Source organism: Zosterops lateralis (assembly GCF_965231275.1).
Source record: "Zosterops lateralis genome assembly, chromosome: 18".
Classification (NCBI taxonomy): domain Eukaryota; kingdom Metazoa; phylum Chordata; class Aves; order Passeriformes; family Zosteropidae; genus Zosterops; species Zosterops lateralis.
In genome coordinates, this window is record NC_139778.1 from 5,177,307 (window position 1) to 5,200,806 (window position 23,500).

At 48.1% G+C, this 23,500-nt stretch overlaps 1 protein-coding gene across 2 annotated transcripts in view; it reads right to left on the minus strand.

The window, feature by feature from the left end:
* The window catches only part of GAS7 (growth arrest specific 7), a gene marked incomplete at its 5' end in the record, with an annotated part of 76,930 nt that extends 54,777 nt beyond the window's left edge, over positions 1–22,153 (minus strand). For both annotated transcript variants that reach the window (XM_083874670.1, XM_083874669.1), the window contains one exon: positions 21,971–22,153. In XM_083874670.1, coding sequence (XP_083730796.1) covers positions 21,971–22,153 — 183 coding nt within the window. The remainder of the gene's footprint in view (positions 1–21,970) is intronic.
* Between the last annotated feature and the right edge of the window lie 1,347 nt (positions 22,154–23,500).

Genomic DNA, 23,500 nt, shown 5'->3' on the forward strand with positions numbered 1-23,500 from the left:
TCACTCTGTATCATTCCTCTGTTTTCCTTTCAGTGTTTCTTGCCATTCAGAGAGTTAACATCTGGAATCTCATTTGCTAACTAGCAGAGTGGGTATAGGCTCTGGAGGTCCAGGCATGGTTCATCTGCCAGGACACAGCCAGCACACTGAATGCCCTGCTCTGCTACCTTTCTGTCATCAGAAAATGAAGCCATGCTGTGTCCCTACCACAATGTCTCAAAATAACAGGATGTGGCCAGCTGGGATAAAGCAGATTTCTCAAGAGATCCAGAGCTGCCATAAGCACAATTTCATTTTTCTATGCAAAAGCTCTGCATGCTGCTGTGTCAAGTCAGCCCACTCCGATGTGACAGAGTTTGACAAAAATTATTTGAGTCACAGCCCCATCCTCTCAATGGGAATGCAGACCACAGGCTGTCATGACCTGGCTCTCCTGGATACTAAGGCTTCCCCAAGCAGGAGTTATCACACCATGGCTTGGTAGGGTAGGAATGGGCAGAAGAAGGTGAAAGAGTGGGGATGAAGCAAATGCCAGCCCTCCAAGAACCCCGGGCTGGACATGTCCTGTGCCAAAGCAGCCCAGGAGCAGGCAGAAGCCTCCTCCCTTTGCTGTGGAACCTCCCAGTGCTCCAGGGGGAGCTGAGGTGGGACCTGCAGGTCGTGCCAGGAGTGGGGGAATGGCTGGAGCCCCTGGCAAATAGCTGGGAATGGACACTGACCCTTCACCTGACCAAGAGATCAGGGCCCTGCAGGGCTGAGCAGGGGGTGTGTGGTCACCCTGGGACTCTAAAGGAGCCAGAGAACATCAAGAGACCCTGGACCCAAAATAACCACTGCAATGGGTATGTGGATTGTAAGGCTGTGAAAGCCCAGAGATTCCTTTGTTTGAGGTCTCTCAAGGCTGTTTCTAGCACTGTACCACTCAATTATTAAGTTATTTTCTTCCCAGAATTGGATGCCTGAGACTCTGCTGTGGGAAAGCTGGGGCAGATAAGTTTTTTTTACAAGCCTCACCCTTCTCAGGAGGGATGTGCCACTCTGTCTCTGACACCAGCATCTGCTAGGAGGCAGAGCACCAGGGCCAAGTACTCTGAAGGGCTGTCTTGTTCTGGGCATCCAGGGACAACAGGGCCATTGTTGAGCAAACCCTGTACTGTCAGAGTCACCCCCAGAAGCACAGAGAGTCACAGGTCCAGATCAAGCCAGCTGCTTGTCTCCAGTTTGACATGACCTGCTGTGGGGACCAGTCCCTCCCTGAGTGTCTGCAGAGTGTGGCACACCAGTGACATGGTCAGAGGCCCCAGAGGCAGCCAAGGAGCTGGGGGCATGCTGCTGGCTTCAGGTGCCCTACCTTGGAAGGGTGAGTGGAAGCAGTTAAAAAAAGAAACTTCCCACAAACTGAAATTCGCTGTCTGACCCCTCTCCCTGGGCTATGGCATGAAAAAGGGGGTAGAAATGTCACCCCCAGCAAGCTTGAGGGCAAACAAAAAGCTGAGCAGCATGGCTGCCTTCTGGAATTCTTGTGCCTGTGAGTGCAGCTGGCTTTGGAGGAATGGAACATCTGGGAATAATGCCAAATGTTTTAATGTGGGGCCTCCAGCCTGTGCACTGCAGGAGGCTCAGCCTGGCTGAGTGCTCTCTCTACCTGCACTGCTATCTTCCTGCAGCATCCTCTGCACTTCCAGCAGCTGGATGTAATTCCAAACAATGCAGTTCCAGCATCCTCTCTCCCATCTGTGCCAGGGCAGGCCTTCATGTGATTCATTTCTCATACATCACTAAGGTTTCAACAAGCCCCATTCAACTGCTGGCTTCTGCAGCTTCCCAGACAGAATAAAATCACTCAATAACAAGTAATAATTAGTGTCCTTTCAGAAAGGAAGGGATTCTCCCTTGAAATATAGAGACTCCCTCCCACATGCACACACAAACATGCACAGCAGAGCTAAGGCACAGCAAGCTCAAACTTTGCTGCAGTCATCTGCCAAAAACATGTATTTACAGAAACATTTTGAAGCAAGTAATGTATCTATAAGTTAGAAAAGCAATTAAAAGCCTCATAGCTAAGTTTCTGGAGATTTTGTCAGATCTCCAGAGCTAAGTGTATTCTCTTCTCATGAAAAGTTAATAAAAGGTCATTCTGAGAGTGTCTAATGAATAATCCCAGTTAGTTGTCTGTATTTATCATAGAATCACAGAATGCTTCAGGTTGGAAGGGACATTAAAGCTCATCCCATTCCAACTCACTCCTATGGGCAGAGACAACTTCCACCAGACCAGATTGCTCCAAGCCCTGTCCAACCTGGCCTTGGATATCCCTTCCAGAGATAGGGCATTAATTTATTTATCTTTAACTACTTTTAAAAAAGGCTTAACTAATCTTATGTCTTTAGGAAGAATGTTAGACAAGGTGCCTGAGAACCTTATGTTTAATGATCTGCATTTCTGATGATTTTACTGTAAGTACTATCTCAAAACCCATGAAATTAAAACAAAATTGCAATAGTTAGATTCTGTTCCTGGCCTCAGGCCTTAAGCAATCTTTTGGCATATTGTAGTTACACTTTCCTCTACTTTAAAAAGAAATTTGCTTCCTCCTGTTGCTGTGGTTGCTAAGAACACGCCTTACTACTTTTTCAAGCAGCGACCTTTTATTTACAAACACCCTCAATTTTTCTTGAATGGCGTTTCTCCTCAGAGGAAATCTGTTTCCCTGGATTAAATGGCCCTCCATGACCAAAACTTTGGGAACCTCAGATGCAGAGAAAGCAGTGAAATGGCCAAGATACAAAGTGCTGCCAGATGCACATTCCTGCGCCCTCCCTTGTAATCTCTCTCAGGCGTGGGGAATGTGACTGTTGCGCCTGTAACCCCGCAGCACAATGCACTCACACAGACACACCACCTCTATTTGTTGTTTTTTGTTTTTTTTTTTTTTTAATTTTTGCTGCTGCTACAAGTCTTAATAAATGAGCAAACAAGCAAACAACAAAATAAGGCATGGGAGGAAGGCCATCCTGAGCACTTGGCACGCCTGAACGAGGCTGCAGGAGCCCCCACACAGAGAAGTAGCTCACCCTGCCTGCTGCTGTGGCCAGACAGACAAGCAGCCATGCAGATAGACAGGCAGATGGACAGGCAGCCACTGCTGCTCTGAGAGCAGAGCCCTGTGTCCATGCCTGCTGGCAGGACAGAGTGGCACAGGAAGGACAAGGGACTTTGGAGGGCAGTGCAGAATGCTCGGTGCCCCTTACAGCTGGGGCACAGACTCCTGCCAGGCTCAGCAGGCAGGGAGAGCCCCACTGACACCAATTCCTGAATCTGCAGCATTTATCCAGGGGCCCCTTCTCTAAGTATGCTAATGTGGGGCTGCCTTTGTACCCTGACAGAAGACTGAGATGTTGCTCAGGAAAATCCTCCTTCTCCCCCAGGCTCAGTGACTGGAGCTTGCTCAGGATGACCACACGTATCTCTGCCTGGCTGCCTCAATCCTCTCCCACAGCAAGGTCTGGACAGCCACACCAGAGCTGTTTGCTGGGCTGATATCAAGGCCAGCAGTGTGTGACATCCAGGTAATGCACCACCCTGAAGAAGCCCTTGGTGGGCAGAGCAGCAGAGGGTTTCCAGTGCTCTGCAGGAGCTGTCTGGGCCCCTCTTCCCCGTGCTCCTGGAATTGAGCTGGTTCTCATGGATCCATCAGCTCTCTGCAGCTGCTGTTCCCTCTCCACGACTCCTGCACAGTGGCTCTGCTCCTTCTTCTGGCCTTTCTGATTTGGAGGAGGACACAAGCAGAGGACACCTGTGTGGTTCTCCCACATGCAACCTCCCCAGGACTGTAATGTGAGCAGCCATTTCACCAGACCAGGCAGTCCTTGGTGAAGTGAATGCCTCTTATCTCTGGCTGAAATTAAAGGTCTGTTCACATTTACCTTCTAATTAGTGGCCGACCTCTGAGGTAAAAAAACTGTTTCTTGTCCTCACAGCTGCTGCTCCTAGCTCTCTTCATGCTGAAGGGAGTTGAGATCTCATTTGCTGGGTTTAGCTCTTTTTTTAATGGAACTCCACCATACAAACATTTCCTCTGAGAAGAGGAATATCCAGGCCACTGCATTTGTGCAGTGAAATTCATTCAGTTTCAGTCCATATGCAAGAATAGCATTTAAGGCAGCACACTGCCAGGGGTGGGGAGGACTGCAGAGATGAGGGATGGCAGAGGCAGAGCTCAAGGAAAATGCTGTGGCAGCTGAGTAGGAGACCTACAGGTGGGAGATGAGCAACTGCAGATGGGTCAGATGCCTGCAGAAAAAAATGGAGCAGGCAGAAACACACCAATTCAATATTCAGCTTGTAAGAAGTGGAAGTAGGAGAAAACAGCCCAGAAAAAAAAAGCCAGCAGGGGGAAATCCCTGGAAACAGTTATTGGTGAATTCTGATATGCCCTGTGTAGTAACTGAGCATCCTCAGAAGAACCCAATGAATATCACTGGGTCACCTCCACCCCCTCTCTTTTCCCAGTCACTCTCCTATCCCACTGGTTTAAAGAAGGTGATGAATAAACTGCCCATTTTAAAACTGCCTGGCACCTCAGTCCCTGGGATTATCCTGCCAAGATCCATTTCCAATGTGGTCCAGACACTGTGACCTGTTGCATACTCCAGATTCATCAGACCACACTCTCAAAGCAGAAAAAGAAAATATATTGGTTTGATTGCCCTGCACCTAGCAAGTTAATCTTGTTTATGGAATTGGGCATTTCAATATCTGTTTTCCTCCTATGGCCGTTACAGCATATAATTGCCTGTTACTACATCTGTGTATGTGAATAATTGTAATATGGAAACAGCAGAAGCCATTGGGACTGGAAAGCATTTGTGCTTGGCACTAGGCATGTAAGAGAATGAACCTTTTAGATTGCTCTTAAATTAAAAAAAGCTGCCAGTTATTCCTGTGACAAGTACAGAAGTGTAGGCGCAAAAGCAGATAAAATCAGCAGAAAAGCATTAACAGTAACAGGAAATTCTTTATAAATGTATATTAAGAGGAAGACTAAGTAAAAGAACCAGCTGAAGCTCAGCAGAGGAGAGCTACCCATGAATGACCATGTTCAGGATATTCAACAAAATGTCGTTTATTAATAAAGTCCTCCATCATCAAGTGGCTGTCACAGTGAATACCAACAGCAAAGATTTCAGCCTGCAACAGGGAAAGAATGAGTTGGAGAACCCTGAGACTGATAGACTTCTGAAGAGACTTCTGAAGAACTGGCTCATAATTCTCAGAGCATTTGCTAATCTTCTCTGAGAATCCATGGAGAATCTAGCCCAAAGGAGAGTAAAAACCTGAGATCTAGAAAAAAAATGACCTGAACACAAAGAGGAAAAAGTAGTTTAATACAGGGCAGGAATAGTGAATGAAAGGGGAGTGTCTGGGATATGCCATCAATCTGTTAAAAAGAAAAAGGGTAGTTTATTTTCCCATCCCTCACAGGAGAGAGAGAAATTAATTTAACTTGCAGAAGGAAAGGTTCAGGAGGTCGTATTGAAGCCACAGAAAAGGTTGAACTACTTCCAGAAAATACCAAATAACAATTCATAAGAAATGATGTAGGTATTATCCACCTTTTCTGAGGAAAAGGAGTAAGCCTGTGGCTGGAGTATGAGGTACACAAATGTATCCTCAGCAGCTGTTTCCAAAGATTACACCATGCTGACATTCCACTGGGAGACGGATTGGAATGGACACATTTGATGTGAAAATAGAAATATTATTTAAAGTATGACATAATTTATTAGAAAAAAAAAATCTAATAGAAATAATCTCATAATCTGATAAGAAAATGCTACTTAGGAAAGATCAACACTTGGAGCTGAAAGTTAAGAATTGGGGTGGGGATGATACAACTTTTGTGATGGCATTCACAATGAAACCTTTAATAACACTATCACAGCAAAGGTGCTGTCTGGCCACCCTGCACTACCGGGACATCATCACCTCAAAGAGGCATAAAGAAATCATTCCTAGACTATAAACCCTCTCCACATAACCTCTGCAAGCTTTTGCATGAATTATGAATTTTGGTAGTATTTGCAGCTGAGGTATTTTGAACCTGGGACTGCAAAACAAAAGTTAAACCTAGGGAAAACAAGAAAGTTCTGTTGAGTCTGCTGATTGTATTCCACTGCTTCAGATGGCATTTTGAAGTCCATGGGGTTTTTAAGTAATATGCTTTCATGAAAAAGGTAGAATTCCATTTTTAATCTAGATTTTACATTTAAATAAATTGCCATAAATTTCCAGATCACAAGCTGCTACCCTGTGAAGAGCAGGAAAAAAACAAGTATTGTGGCACAGCTTTTGGCGCAGCTAATCCAGGAGTCATGGAAACACTCTCTTGATATTACCCAGAGCACCAAGCTCCTAGAAGGTCCCTTCTGTCAGGAGCTTGTCCTGCTCAGGGCACCTCCCTGTTTGTGTTACTTCCCTTCTGAGACTTCCAGTGAAGTCCTGGGGAACCTCTCTGTGACACCTGTGGTGCTGCACCCAGCTGCCTGAACACTTGTGCTGGGCTCAAGGTGGGGGGAAAAAAAAAAAAAAAATCTGGGAAAATTTAATTCAAAGCCAAGAGCCGCTTTCTGAGCTGTAAAAATCCTATTTGCACCTCCCTGGTGTGCTGCAGCAGCTTTGTTTGTGGAGGAGGGAATGGGGAGGCTGAGCTCAGCCCTGTATTTGCAGGAAGGTCCCACCTCCTGGACACCAAACCTTGGCCTCGTGCCTGGGAAAGAAGCAGGACGATGCAGAACAGATGCTGAATTCAAACTCCAGATTGATAACAACACCCTCAGGCTCCTGCTCTCTGACTTAGCAAGAGAAGAACAGCTTGGCAAGACACGAAAACTACATCTCATTGCAGTTCCTTGTGGGGATTGCCATACAGCCTGTTTGAGCATATCCACAGGCAGAGCTGCTCCATCCTTTTGCCTCCACTCAGGACTGCAGACCTCAGCTGAGATCTCTGATCACCAGGGAGAAAAAGACAACCCAGCTCCTTCAGGCTGGACATCTGAAAAAGCACTGTGAGAGAATGACCTCAGGAGTTTCTCTTCCTCAGCTGGCTGTAAAGGAATTGGAGTGTTTTGTCTTTTCAAAATGAGGATGAACTTGTTCTTCACTGTCTGCAGGACTGAGAAGTTCCTGCCCCGAGGCTTCTCACCTGTTCATGCTGGAACACTAAGCACAAACAATCCTTGAAGCTTATGGGAAATCTTCCATGCCCCTGGACACCCTGTGCTGGCATTTCTAATGGCTCCCTGGGGCAGTAGGATGGTCACAGCACAGCACAGCAGCTCCCTGAGGAAGTATGTGGTGCTTGACTCCATGCAGGGAAGAAAAAACTGCAGCCACATCTATCAGTTTCTGCCCTTGAGCTGCTCACCTGGCACTGGAGGTTGGTTAAACCTCCTCTCCTGGAGACTAAAAATGAGCCAGGGGACAGCAGACACACAAAGCCCCCATCAGGCACAGAAGCTGCCAGGAGGAGCCCTTGCTCAGCCCATCCCAGGAGTTTTCCACTGGTGAGCTCTGGGCAGGTCCTGCCAGGCATAAACCAACACTTATCCCTGCTGGAGAAATCAGCATCTCTTGCATCATCTGTACAGAAGGGCTGGACAGCTCTGTCAGGAGGTGGAGATAACCTGCTAGAATAGCACAGCCACATGTCAGTGACCAGGCTGAGGTCTGGCTCTGGTGCCATCTCTAACACCTTTCCCCCTGTGTGCTCAAACTGTTCCAGCCCCCATCCAGAGAAGCAATTAGTAAATACGTTCAGCATTCCTGGAGACCAGGCTGCTGCAGCCACAGGGGGACAGGGCAGGCACTGAGGTACCTGACAGCAGGGTCTGGCCCCTCTGCCCACCCTCAGTGTCCACTCTGAACAGGTTCTGGTGCTCAGTGTCCTCAGGAGCTCACACCACACAGAAGCCACCCCAGGAAAACACCAGCACTGAGAGCTGGACCAGTGCATGGAGAGAGGTTCAAGAGGGCCTTCAGGGGGCTGCTACTGAGTGCAGATGGGGTTAAGGAGGCACAAGAGGGTTTAAGGGGAGCCCAGAGCAGCTCAGTCTCCAGCAGTGCCATGTCTTCACCTGCCACAGCCCAAACATCCTCCACACAACTCTAAATATTTCTGTGCCTGCTGCTGAATTGGAACAGTCAAAGCTTCCCAGCAGCCCAGGGTCTGCAGGATGGCCATGCCTGTGGCACCTGTACACACCTGCCCTCCTGTGCAGCCCCCCCAGAGCAGTGTCTGCCTCCCCCACCCTCACTGCCACTTCAGAGGGGTCAGCAGTGCAGTGCTGCTCTTGCTGCAGCAGCTCTGTGCTGTTCATTCCATGTTCCTGTAATTGATTGGATTAAGAGGAAAAAATTGGTAGGATTACAGAAGGATTTTTTTTGGTGAATTTTGCACAGCTGCAGGATCTCACCATGTGATGAAAAATAAAACCTGTTCTATTTGAGGGGAAATCTGAGAGGCTATCTTGGTTTTGGCCTCACTCTAGTAGTTGTCTTGCATGCTTAAATATATTGAATCTAGTGGCTAACTAATCACCCTCTGCTACATAATGGCAGCATACTTCAGTGTATTATTTTCTTCAGAATAATATTGTTTAACAATATAGAGAACTGAAACTACATTGTAACTTGTGGTTGTTGTTCCTCAGGCTGTGCTCCTGAGAGAGGGAACCTCTGGAGCTGAAAGATATCCTCTCAGCATGCTCTGAACAAAAGTAGTAAATGTAACATTTCAAGATCTCCACTGAAAGAGAAAAGTCTTTAGACTTTAGAAACAGGGCTGAGATCAAAATTAGTGTTACAGGAATAGCTTTCAGATCTGGCCTGCTCTTTTCTGGGGTGGTATATTTAACTCCTTCAGCTGAGGATATTGCCTTACTACTGCTGGAGCTGCAGCCTAGCAGAGAGAGGGGAAAATAAACAACAATGAAGAATTCATAAATTTATAAATGCATATATTTTATTTAGTTATAAATAAATTCCTCACCTTGAGAAGAAATCTGGAAGTTTTCAAGGAAGGCAACACCATAAATAAAAGAAAAATCTTACAAGAGAGGAAAAAAAAAATGTGTCCTACATAGTGATGAACAGTAATTCAGTTGTGCTCCTTAGGAATAGTCCGATAAGTTAACTGAGGTGGTTATACATTATGTGATAAAGAGAGACAACTGTTGCTCTCCACAGAGCAGAATGAGGTGTAGACAATCAAAAGCCAAGCTGTGACCTTATTTATTAAAACTAACACAGGGACTACATCCATTCCTTCTCATGGATTTCTGATTCTAGAATCACAAAAGAAGCATTTCCAGAGATTCACATCTTGCCCAGCAAAAATCTGCATTGTTCAGTGCAGCCAGCTGCATTCCACGTGCCACCAAAATCACTGTATGCAAGCTTACAAGACTGTGATATAAAGACCCTGCTGAGCATCACTGGGTGGAGCCCTGTGATCAAGCTCTCTGACCTAACTGAGTAAAAAATGCATCCAGAGTTGGGAACATTCAGCAGTTCTCAGCTCCTTTCCCCTTTCACGTGCTACTTGTGGTTGGTGGTCTCCATCTGTGGGTTCCCTGCCTTCAGTGTGGGGCTCCAATGTGGTCAGCAGACCTCCTCTCCTACTCCACCTCTGAGATGTGGCAGGCTCACCTCCAAACTGACAGGATTCACAGGAGGGAATCACAGACACGCTGGAAGATGTCCTGTCCCATGAGCAGGCAGCATCCTGCACACCAGGCAGCACAGAGAGCACTGGCTACAGTGATCACAATGTGCTGATTTGCACCAGCAAAGTCTCCTCCCCAGCACTGCAAGCAAGTTGCACAGCAGAATTTGCCACAGTCCCATCCCAGGGATGAATTATGTTTCTGGCGTCATGATGATGTTTCTGGCAAGCACTGAGGGAAAGCTTTGTCCCTCAGCAAAGATTCATATCCAGCCTTAGGAAATGGTGCTGGTCAAGAGCAGAGGAGGGAGCTGGAGTAAGGGAGTCCCCAGACCCTGGGGCAGTGCAGCCCAGAGGAACTGTGCACAGGGGTTCACTGACTCAGGTTCATCAAAAAGTTATTTTCCAAATGATGATTTAAACATGATTTCTTTTTGGAAATACCTGAAGTTTTATTCTTCATTCCACAACAGACTGAGGTTATTCCCAGTCTTCATTTGGTCTCAGTTATCACAGCAATCATCAGCAGTCTGCAGCGCAGTGAGACAAGTCATAGGCTCTCTTCTAAATCTTGCTATTGAGAGTGATTACTTGGCCTTGGGTAATGAATTAGTCCTATTATACAGCAGCTGGCACAGTAGAAGCTAATCTGCTGCTCAGGCAGCTCATTACATGGGCAGGGCTGGAACTGCTCAGCTGTGTGCTGCACACACAGCCCTCAGCAGCATTTTTAAACTGAATTCTGCACACAGTTCTTCAGGACTACAAAACAAACTACATCTATCAAACCATTTTCTGTCTGTTCCTTTCTGAGTTAAGCATTTGCTCACTCCTTGGAAATACAATTCCTCTTCTGTGCAATTTCTACATGGCACTTTGCCATATCTGTATCAAATCCAAACTCTGTTAATTCTTCATTCTCTGTCACCCCTTGCAAACTCTGTCACTCCTCATCTCCATTTTTCTCCTCCAAACTCCTCTGTACCAACTATTTTGTCTACCCCACTACCAAAAGCTTGCCAGCTCTGCCTCTTCTACAACCAAATTTCACTTCTGTAGCAACTGGAACTGCTCCTGTACTGCAGTAGCTTGTCACTGTATGTCTGGCTTTGTGGTTTTGTGGCAATGGCTCAAGGAGGAGCATTTCAGCACAGGGCAACTGCTGGGTTTCATTCTGGAAACATGAACAAAGGGCTTAATAAGTGAATTAGAAAGGATCAGGAAGACAAAGCAGATCCAGGCAGCCAATTTAAAATAATGTTCTGAAAGTGCTTATAGATGACAGTAAAATTAAGCAGAATGACAGGAGAAACTCAGTAGCAATGTTGTAGCCATGATGGCACCAATGTGTGGTACTCTTGGGAATGCTGAGATCTGCTGTTAGACCACCTATCACAGGTATGCTTCTGAAAGCATAAACTCCTTTCTATTAAGACTTACAGGAGAAAAGAAGCAGACAAGGAATGAAAAAACTACTATACAAAATAAGAAATGGATAAGCCAGAAGGCAAAGATCAGAAGCAAAAAGAGTCTTCCTCAAATCAAAACTCAGCCACAAAGGTCTAGTTATGTGTCTGAGGAGTGATAATGCCAGTCATGCCACCCCTCAGACAATTCAGGAAAGTGAGAATTGTGTTGTAAATACATTCAGGTCATACATGATTGCTGACATGAGCTCTCCTAAGTCTTCAAAGAACAGGCAACAACACAAGAAACAAAACACACTAGGAATAAATGCAAAGTATTACATATGGAGGTAATAACTGAAATCTTGTACTTCTCATGTCCCAAACAATGTCAAGCTCAAAGATCCTTGTTCCTTCCCTCAGACTTCCACAAAAGCTGGTCTTTTAGCAGCCCAGGGAGCTGCTTCACGTTAACCCCTTCCATGCTTCCCATTCCACTGCTGCATTTTTCTCAAGCAGTCTCAGAGCTGCTTGGCCTGTCCCTGGCAGAAGAGCTGTGAGGGGGTGAACAGGAGCCACTAACAGTGCTGAACTTCCAGGAAGAATACTGCAGGTGCAGTAAACAGTGACATTTAACCCTGAGCTAGCAGATTTCAAGGAGGTTTTTGTTGTAATTCCAAGTAAAATACAGAGACAAGTTTGGGAAGATCAAATGAACTGCTCAAGACTTCTAATTTTGTGCCTCTGATCCTTCCCCACTTTCACACCTTTTTCCCTTTAACCCACTGCTGGACTTGCTGAGAGTGAGAGGGCAATTCAAAGATGAAAATTCAGTGCTTATGGGATAGCCTGATTATTACAGGCTTCATTTCCAGCCCAGAGGACCTCCTGCTTCCTCTCTCTGTGACGGGCTAGAGGCCTTGCAGTATCCCCTGCTTTGGCAACCCTAGGCAGGACAGATCCCCTGCAGCTTTCACATCTGCTGTGTCCCTTCTTTGCTGAAAATCACAGAATATCTCACTGGAGCACTGGGTAGAACATCACACACCTTCCTTATGGACCTTGGTCTCATCCATTTTTCAATACAAAACCCCGGGTCTTCCCAAGACTTATTACTTATAATTACCTGTTATTTAGGGGTTTTTCCACAGTGCAAAGAGAGGCAAAGAACTGATGGATATGGGCACATGAAGGGATAGCCAGCAAAGGAGTTAAAGTTGGATAGATTTTGTTCCTGGAGACTGCAGCAGCAGAGGCCATTCCAAGTGCCACAGAGCTGGGAAAGCCCTGAGAGATCTGTGCAGTAAACAAACTCAGTGCTCAAACAAACACTGGAAGACCACGGTGCTTTTGCTGCCAGCATCACAGTGGGAATATCTGTGGCTCAAGAACAGGCAGCACAGTCTACTCTTACCAACCACGAATGTAGGAAAAATGCCAGACAGGTCTCAAATAATGTCAAAGAAAGATTTTCAACCTTTGCATCTGCACCTGTTGAGGATCTCAAAGATTAGTGACCAAAGTCATCTGTCAGTCAGCCTAAATTAACTCCAAAGTGCCTCACGCTGATGAGTGAGTACTGAGGGGACTGCTCACAAATGCTGACAAAAGTGGATGTTAAAAGACACTGGCCTGTTCCACTGCCAGATACACTCTACAAAATGCAGAGTGGCAGCTCCTGAGTAACCCATGGCACCTCTTTCTGGAATGTGCCAGCAAAAAAGCAAACCACACATGTACTAGGCTAGTACAAAAGCTATTTTGATAGCGTGATGTGGAAAACTGGATTACTAGTACAAGCAAAAAGCTTTCTCTGCTATTCCATATGCCTGTAAAAGGATTGCTTCCCAGGGCAGTCACCACAGCAGGTACAGAGAAGGCCCCACGGTGTCTGTATCACAGGAAAATGTGCAGCCTGCTCTCCCTCTCCATCACAAGTGCACTTCTGCAGCTATGGCAGGTATGCAAGGGGCTCTCCCACACCTAACCCTGTGCTACAGAGGCTCAGCCTGCTCACCTGCTCTGCAGGTACAGGGCAAACCTGTCAACAGCCCTGCCACATACCAATCCTGCACAGCAGCTCCTCTCAACAGGTAATGTTCTACACAGCAGCGTGACATAAAAAATTCCAAATACGCTAAAGCATACTTAAATTTTTCAAGACAAACACTAGTTGAAGCACAAACTTGGAAAACAGTGGCTGAGCAAACTGTTGGCCCTGGTTTCACACTATTCTGCACACTCAAGGGCTCATATCAATAAAAGGGAGTGTGACAGGTAATTAAATATGGCAAATGACACTTTGAAGTGACATGAACTGATGACAGTGTGCAAGGCACAGCATGGGAAACACCAATTCCATTATGCTGCTTTCAGGTTTCCCCAAGTCCTCTGTCCCTGTCTGCTAAGGCAGAGCTGTGCATGTTCCTGGAAATGAGCACACAGAGAGCAGCCACTGAACTCCAGCCCCAGCTTTTGGGAGGCTTCAGCAAACCTGCCCTGCACAGGGAGCAAGACACAGTCTAGAAGTGCTGGATGCTGAGAAAGCTGCCCAGAATGTGTTCCCTAGGAGTGTCAGAAATCAGAGACAGAAATATCAGTGCCTTATATCAAACACTCCAAGGCACAAGTTATCAGTGGCTGGCTCCCTTTGCTCTCAATGGGGGGAACAGGATGAACACAGGCAAAGTGAGAAACTCCTGCTGCCCTGAGCTGTAGCATGGCCTCAATAAAAACAACTTCCCATCAACAGACCCAAACATTTACAAAGAGAGATACTACCTGCTGCTGTTATTGTGGGGCTTCTCCAAAACAGACAATGTGTCCTGTCTTTGGGATAGCACTTGGTTTTAGCAGTCAGCAAAATAGCAAAAGCAAGTCCTGAGAACACATTCAGACACTTCAGATTCTGATAATGAGCACTGGAGCACCTTACTGATAATAATGTGCTTCATGGGCATAAGCAACCATGGAAGATAAGGAATCATGGAGCATAAAACACAGGTTTAATCTGGTTAGTTGAATGACCAGTTAATTCCACCTGGTCATTTATTTTCCCACAAGTAAAAGTGAAATAAGGAGAAAAAAAACAAATTCCATTGAAGCTGCCAGAATTTTCTGGTCTTGACTACAGAGCCAAATTTTCCATTTTGGACACCAAAGCAAAGCTTTGTTTATAGAAAATAAGTATCTGGCATCTTGTCATTATTCCTGCTGTGTCTTTTTAAACTACATTCAGTATAAAGTGCTGTGTGGTACATTCAGCACTGACGTTTGTGGCACAACACGCAAGGCACTGAAGGTGCATTTTGAACCCAAGCTGGAAAGTGAGACTTGAGTTCCCCATGTTTATTGCTGCAGAAATCACTCTTGTATTCTCCTACAGGACACGTGCCGCATTCAGAGCACAGAATGAGCCGAAAATTCTTCAGGGAACGAAGCAGTCTTCAAGTGAGTCTTTAAACAATCCACATTTTTTATGGTTACTCCATATCCACCCTTAAATTGCAGGTGCACAGCAACTCATTTAATCTTGCACATCTAGAAGGCAGACGTCTGCAGGGAGACTGGTTTTAGATTCTTTTTGTAATCCACAGACCATAAGAGAGACTACAGTTTAAGCATTCCATGGCACTTTTTCATCTTTTAGCTGAGAATAAAGGAAAGACATCTTCAAAAATTCTGCCCTATGCAATTTTTGTAAGGTCAACAGTGTGACTGACTGTTCTCACCTGTTACAAAAGCAGCAGCTATGAGCCCAGCTTCTGCAACACCCCAACTTGTGCAGGGAACAGAAGAGCTCACAACAAAATGCTACAGCCATCTGTAAGACCCTTCCCTTCACAATTTTTGGCTATTTATGGTATCATTCAGTATTTACATTTTATCTGTAACTTCAACAGTGCAAGACAATTATTGCTAGATGGGTAACAGGGATTGTGAAGTGAAGCATCACATCCCCTTCACATCCTCCTGGGGTTTCAAATTCCCCCAGAATCTTGATTAAAGAGTGTTTTTCTGGCAGCAAAACATAATTTCCTCACCCTTTTATATTTGATTTCATTCACATTTGCCAGAAATATCAGTGGTCAGATGATCACAAGTTTCAACTTGAAAAAATACACTTCCAGAAAGTCAGAGAGAGGAAAAAGACAGTGTGAAACTAAACCACAAGGCAATAGCACAGGATTCTCATTGTCACTCCTCTCACGAACATCTCACTTTGGACAAGTCTGCTGTTGAATCATGCAGAGCAGACCAGCCTCAGCACCCGTGAGCACTGAACTTTGGAAACTTCCCCTCTTCCCTGAGGCAACACCCACAGCAGGTTCCATCTATAGCCAGGCAAATCTCTCCCTCTGCCTTCATTAGGGACCCATCCCTGCACCAAGAGAATGAAAACCAACCTTCTGCACCAGGGGAAATGCCATCCCCACTTCAGCTGTGGTTGCTGCCCCAGCACCACCTTCCGGGGCAGCAGAATGGCCAGAACACTCAGGATGGTGTCACAAGCACCCCTGAGCAGGACATAGAAATACTAGTCCCAGCCTGGCAGTGATGCCATCCACTTTTTGGGTTCAGCACCCGCAGCCTTATCACACCAGATTAAAGAGCAGATTCCTTCCCCAGGACCCAAGACCACAGGCTGGAGCATTACTTGCTCTACAGAATATCCTTAGAAAAAAAACAGTGGCAGCAGTCACATCTGTACTTGAGATCATCACGCATCCCCTCAGTTCCTGTGGCTCTTCATGAATTTTATGTTAAGCTGATTTTTGACTGGGGAGGTGGAGGAATGAGAGAGAATGAGACAACAAACTCCAAGGAGGTAGAAGAACCCTCTGAGAAAGCAAAGCACCATTGCTGTGTGCAGGAGATAAGGACACCATGTACAAACAGCTCAGGGCTCAGGTACCCACAGCCATCCAGGTGCACACACAACTTTATTCTCCTTTTGATACCAAAACATCCTCCCTTTTAATATATATCCCACACATCATACAGCCCTCATGACGGTAGAGAGCAGTTTGGCACGGAAATCCTCTACACATTCTCTGTTATTACAAAATAAATAAAAGGCATTTTAATTTCTGTGTATTCTTTTCATCCTTTTTCTCTATGACCCCCCTAGGCACTACGAAGGAAGCAGAATGCCATGCCATGCCTCCTGCAGCTGGATGTGCAACAACCTCCAGGCTCAGCTGTTTGCACATCTCCACGTGGCCCAGGTTGGTTTAGGTGAGGTGAGTTACCCAGCAGTATTACACAGCAATGGGAGCAGTGAACCATCTGTCTGAACAGTTGCAGGTGAAGCCTGCACCAGGGAGAAGCACATTCCTTCCTTCCTAAGTGCCTCACAGTTCTGGTAAATCAAGCTGTGGAGAGTGCAGATAAGATCAGTGGCAGCAGTCCTCCTCAGTCCAGCCCGCTCAGTCGGATTCCAGAGCCACCTCCATCCATTCTGGAAGCACACGCTGTGCTTCATACAGAGACTTACATCTGTGGGATGACTGAAGCTATAAAAAGTGCTGACAATTTCCAGCAAATTTGCATATGTTGCTGCTGCTGCTGCTTATATAAGTGATTTCTAGTTAACTACAAATACAAAAATCAAGGCCCAAAAATAGGATTTCAAAGAAACCACTTGCAAGTGTGACTGAATGATACATCTCTCCAACACTCCAAAAATCACTTGTCTAGAAAAAGCAGACGCAACAGAGGTTTCTCCAGAGGGTCCCATGCAAAGCACCTCCTGGAATACATACACATACTTTCTCAACATCTATGCTACCCTGCAACTGTCACTAACTGGAGCACCTGAGCCTTGTGCCAGGTTGTTCTTACGTCTGGAGCTGTAGAGATCTTTCTACACACATCATCATCCCAAGCATCCTGATGCAGCTGGGATGAGGAGGCAGCCAGCTTCAGGATAAGAAACATGAGCTGTTGAAAAATCCCTCAGTGTATCACACACCACACTCCCTTGGCTCTGGAACTGTGTACACCACCTCCTCACCTGCACCTGCACAGATTCCCTGATTCCCTCTTGCTCCAGGCTGGGAAGGCCAATTGCTTAACCTGGGGCTGTGACAGTCTGGTACAGAGGGGCCCTGTAGGGCTCTGCTCAATGGCAAAAAAGTCAGGCAAAATATAAAGCACACAGGAGGGTCAGAAAATCCCAGACATTCAGGTCTCACAGCTGCCATAGCTATTAATCAGCAAAGGAGGGGTGAGGGTTGAAGCTGATGGTATCTACTCAATAGGATATGGATACCAAGCAACAACATCCTCCTCTCCCAAGCCCTTCAGCTTGCAGGAGGGTGCTGCTTGCTCACAGACCAAGCTCAGCCAAAGCAAAGCCAAATGAATCTGACAGCTGTCTTCAGGATTCATCCAGTGTCCATGGATTCTCATGCTCAGGAAATGCTGCTTAGGGGCCATTTCTCCATTAACCTACTATCTGCAGCAGTGTAAGATACTGTACTTGGTCCTCCAACATAAGGAAGACAAGGACACACTGGAGAGAGTCCAGCAATGGGCCATGAGGATGATTAAGGGACTGGAGCATCTGTCTTACAAAGAAAGGCTGAAAGAACTGGCACTGTTTAGCATCAAGACGAGAAGGCTTGAGAGGGATGTTATCAATGTGAATAAAAATCTATGAGGGGGACAGTAAAAAAAACCAAACATTTAGACTGTTCTCAGTGATACCCAGCAAAAGGGTGAGGTGCAATAGGCACAAATTAAAGCACGGATCATCCTTTAAAAGAGACACAAATCCCTTTGAAGAATACAACAGAAAACTGGGAGGGTGTTTAAACACTGGAATACATTGTCCAGAACAGTTGTCGTGTCCACCCTTGCAACACATTGAAACCTGGCAGACATGGCCAGGCAAGCCAGACTAGCTGATCTCCAAACGTCCTTTCCAACCCAGTGATTCTGTGATTAAAACCACAGCAGCCTCCTCTACTGCTCCCAACCAGCCCAGCGTCAGGGAATCCATCTGGAACCCCACCATGAAGCTGATACCCTCCCTTTCTCTCTTTGCTCTCTGCTTTTGATAATTTTTTGGTTTACACTACCATTTTTGCTCTCTGACAGCAGTATCCTCTCCAGAGCTCACAGAGACATGTCATTTCTGGCTTGTCCCTACCATGAGCTCCTCCACTCCTCCTCCATTTCTCACTGCTTCTTTCACTGCCTTGAGCAGGAACCTCCAGCCTCCACCATATTCCTCTAACTCTCTACTCTGGGCTTGCAGCAGCCACAGGAATAGTAAACAAAAGGATGCCAAATGTCTTTATCCCTTTTCCTCCCTGCATCTCTCTTGCCCCACATTTACCACATTTTTGGTCCTTTCCTTGATTTTCTGTGATGAATGAACTGAAGACACATTTTTGCTAGCAAAAGAACACAGAAGGTAGCAAAGGCAAGAATCCCTCAGGAACACCTATCTCTGGCACTGGGCTTTGCTTCCTTCATGGTTTTCTCAGAGCTGTCCAACTCTATCACACAGTGTGAGGGCACACAAAGTGGGAGACCCTGCCCTGTGCTCACCTCCTGGAGAAGCCAGCTGGAGCCACCTGGATGACTAGTGCTGGCAGCTCCACAGCCTGGCTGCCTGTCAGGAGACCCAGGTGCTGTTGGTGCAGCAGGTTCTTCCCAAGTCAACGATAGCATCAGGGACAGTCACTTCTCTTCCTCCTTTATCCGTCAGGAACCAGCACACCACAGACTGGCTGCTCATCTCTGCTCAAGAGTGGGAGAGCTTCCCCTCTCTGCTGTTCTTCACACCTTTCTCACTTCCCTCTTTCAGCTCAGGACCAAAACTCAGCACAGACTTTTGAACTGGTGCTGTCAGAGGAGATGTCAGGGTTGGTAAATGTGAAGCCTTGTGAATTAGAAAATCCAGTCTTCCTGTCTAAACACAGTGCAGGCTTCAAGTCACAAAAGGCTTCAGAAAAAGGCCACTTCCTTCTGGTAGCTCCCAGCCACCGATGGACCTTGCTGAGAGAAGAAGGGGTGTGTGCTGTGGAGGCAGGCAATGCCATGAGGCACGTTCAGTCACTGCTGTGGCAGAAAATGCAGCCAGCTTCAGGCTCCAGAGAGAGCACAAGTAGTTCTTGGGGAAACTAGGCACAAGGAAATGAGGGCAGAACGGAGGGAGACAGTAAAATCTTCCTCTTCAAACAACAGTGTGTGGTCAGGTTCAGCTGAGGACAGAGCACTGAACCTTACTGAGAGCCGCAGGGCCAGGGCCACCCAAAGCCCAAGGAAGGGCTAGCTGGTACAGAAAAGATACTCATGTTCTTGGCCCCATCTGGACATGCACTGTGACCACCTCCCTGACATCAGCTCTGATGTCCATGTGGTGGGGCAGGGACTCAGATCAGAGAACAGAGAAGGAGAGTATTTCTGCTGTGGTGTCTTTCAGTTAAATGGGTCCCTGAGCAAGCTGCTTACCTGCACACAAGGGATAACCTACCAAGAGAGAAGGGAAAGGCTACCTGAACAGAACCATGAGAGACAGATACAGAGCTTCCTTCTCACACATCTCCTGTGATGTGTGCCAAGTACTTGTGATCCCATGGATTTGGTTAATTAGCTCTCATTTGATGTATTTTTTAACTCTGGCTCATAGTCCTTATTAGGTATCATCTCTGGGGAAAAGGAAAACATGCCAGAGTGAACACACTCAGCCTTTGCCATTTTTCTTGCTTTCCTTCTGAAGGTTTGCCCAAGAGAAAGGGGGCCAGGCTGTATGGACAAGTGGTCTCCATCAAAGCTATCAGTGGTACACGAGCCAGAGGTCAAAAAAGCACATCTGTGGGGCTGTGGGCACTGAGCTGAGCACGGTGCAGCTTGCTCTGACTTAAGTCAGGGAAGAAGAGCTTCTGAGAAGGAGATGACAGAGAAAGCAAAATTATGGTACTTTGAAGCAATTCCCCACTGCCTTTGCTGAGCAGAATCTTTCACATCTCTAGATACATTTTTCCTCAAACAATTCCCTAATTCCTAGATGTGTAAACATTTAGTAATTTGTGAAACCACAAACATTCACATATCTCAATACATGATCTTGTAGGTGGCAAAACTGACAAACAACAGGACTCCCACACTCTGAAAGTAACAAATGAAATCCCAAGTGCATCAGTTGCACAGGAAAGTCTGTGGCCTTACTCTTGTAGCACTGTGTGGGCAACTCTTGCTTCTACTTTCCTGTCTTTCTAGGAAAAAATAATAAGAAACAGGAAGTCAATGGAAACATCATAGATTTTTTTAAAAATTTATTTGGACAAGAGAAATGAAAAGGCAGTGCCCAATCTGTGGGCAAAATGTCCTTTTGCACAGAATCTTTTGCTCACAAAACGTTGCTTTACATGCAGCTGGTGGGCAGGTTTTGCTCAGGATTCTGCTTCCTGCCTCTCTGGATTCCGTGGGACGTGTGCATGGAAAACCTGGGATGGGCATTGCCTGCCTTGCAAATAAGCAAAGCAGGCTGGCTGATTCCCCTTGGGAGCCTGGAGGACAGAGGCTGACCTAAGGACTGTGCTGTGAATGGCTTCAGCTCAGTCATGGCAGGGAGATGCTCCCAGACACCATTGCCATGCCCACAGCCTCAGTCTAACTTCCAAATGACAACAGGGCATGGCCAGTGAGGAGAGGACTGATGGGGTCATGGCAGGTTCTTGCTTTAGTGCACAGGATGTTTCAGAATTCACATGCAGAGATTGTGAAGGCACTCTTCATGGGCATGTTTTTCTATCCTCACATGCTGTCTTGTTTGCATGAACTGAAAGCCATAAACACATTCAAGCACAAGCAGTCCCGAGGTGGGAATCCAACTGGCACCCCAGCTGTCAGGGCCCTGAAAATGACTGAAGCTGACAGAGCTATTTTGTATCCTGACAGAAAGTCCATGGCCTTTGGGTCTGCACAACCAGCTTTAACCCTGCTGGGGCTCCCTGAGCCATGCCACAGGTATGGCAGTGAGGTGTCTGCAGCTGGCTGGGGAATGGCTGCAACACAGGGAGAGGAGATGGCTCCAGGGAGAACTTACACAGGTACTGGGGAGAGACTTTGGACAGGGGCATAGAGTGAAGGGGGAATGGCTTCAGGCTGAAGAAGGGCAGGTTTAGATTAGACATTACAATGAGATTCTCCTTTGCAAGGGTGGTGAGGCTCTGGCATAGGATGCCCAGAAAACCTGTGGCTTCTCCAGCCCTGGAAGTATCCAAGGCCAGGCTGGTCGAGACTTGGAGCAACCTGGTTTAGTCGAACCAGGCAGAGTGGGTGTAATGGGATGATCTTAAAGTCTCTTCCAACCCAACCCAGTCTGTGATTCGATGATTCTATACTGAATTACCTCTTTCACAACATAACGCCACGAAATGTTCAGTGAAAGGAAATGAGCAGAAGTGGGAGCGGGTGAGGGAGAGAGAGGAGGGAGCGGAACTTGCCCGGCATCTGACCCTGGTGAGCGACTGACAGGGGCTGCATCACCACAGCCACTGACTTCTGCTGCTCCTCAGCGACCGTGAAAACCCAAGCGTCCTCGGCAGCCCGCAGCTCGTCACGCACCTGAGCTCTGCCTCTCCATGGCTACAGCTACAACCACAAAACGTTCTGGCTGCCGGAGCGAGGCCGGGCAAGCGGATTCTTACAGCACCCGGCAGCCTCAACCCGGGGTGCCGGGACACCTGTCCGGGAGAGCGGCACAGCGATGCCATGGGGGGATCTAACAGCAGCACTGCGACGTCCCCATGTGCCCCCCGGGACCGCCGGTTCCCCCGCGGGACACCCCCGGCCCTAGTCCCAGTCCCGGTCCTACCTCCAGCAGCTGGACGTAGCTGGCCGGGAACCAGCCGCGCAGCCCGTCCTCCTTCTGCCCTTCCCACCAGCCGCCGTCTGGCACCTGCAGCACCGTGATCAGCTCACCCGCCGCGAAGCGCAGCCCCTGCCGGTGCCGCTCCCCGGAGAAGGGGTACAGCGCCTGGCAGCGGGTCCCCGACATCCCTCCCGGACGCGCCCGCAGCCGCCGCCGCCGCCGCTCCTCGCCCGCCCCGCTCGGCTGTGCTGGGCTGGGCTGGGCTGGGCTGGGCTGGGCTGGGCTGAGGGGCCCCGCTCCGCCCCGGCGGGCGCCAGGCGCGGGCAGCGCGGGCAGCGGCACCGAGCAACCCCGGCGCCCGGCGCCCACGGGCACCGCCGGCTCGGGGTGGGGCGGGAGAGGCGGGACGGGCAGGAGGGGAGGAGGGCGAGAGAGGGAGGAGGAGGAGGAGTGGTGGGAGGAGGAGGAGGGGGAGAGCGGCGGAGGGGGAGGAAGCGGCGGGAGGAGAGGCCGTGCGGGTGCGCGGGGCGGGCGGTGCGTGCGGCGCTGCTGGCGGCGGGACAGCGAGAGGGAGCCGCGTGTGAGTGACCCGGAGGGGCGAGGCGGGGGGACACGGCGTGTGGGCAGTGCGCGGGGAACACCGCGCGTGTGGCTGTGTGTGACCGGCACCGTTCCGAGGGACTCTGTGTGCTCCGTGTGCTCCACATCCCTCTGTGTGTGACAGGCACCGTTCCGATGCTCCACATCCCTCTGAGTGTCTGTGTGACACAGGCACCGTTCCGAGGGACTCTGTGTGCTCCGTGTGCTCCACATCCCTATGTGTGTGACAGGCACCGTTCCGAAGGACCCTGTGTGCTCCACATCCTTCTGTGTGTGTCTGTGTGTGACACTCTTTCGAGGGACTCTATGCTCCGCATCCCTCTGCGTGGCTGTGGCGGATACCGTTCCGAGGGACTCTGCGTGCTCCACACCCCTCTGTGTGGTTGTGTTTGACAGGCACCGTTCCGAAGAATTCTGTGCTTCACCTCCCTCTGTGTGTGACAGACACTGTTCGGACGGACTCTGTGTTCTCTGTGCGCTCCACAGCCCTGTGGAGCTGTGTGGCTGTGTGTGACAGGCAGTGCTCCGAGGGACTGTCTGTGTGTGACACACCATTCCGAGGGGCTCTGTGTGCTTCACACCCCTCTGTGTGTGACAGGCACCATCCCGAGGGACTCTCTGTGTGTTCCACACCCCTCTGTGTGTCTGTGTGTGACACACCGTTCCAAGGGGCTCTCTGTGTGCTCTACACCCCTCTGTGTGTCTGTGTGTGACACACCGTTCCAAGGGGCTCTCTGTGTGCTCCACACCCCTCTGTGTGTCTGTGTGTGTGTGAGGGACAGACGCTGTGTCACCCCATGGGTGTGTTAGCGATGTAGAAAGAAAATTTAAAATAAAAATTAGGCATCGGTCTGTGAGAGGCAGCTGTATGTACAGGGGTCACCGTGTTTGTGACAACAGGACACCCGTGAAAGGTGCCAGGTGAGACACTGA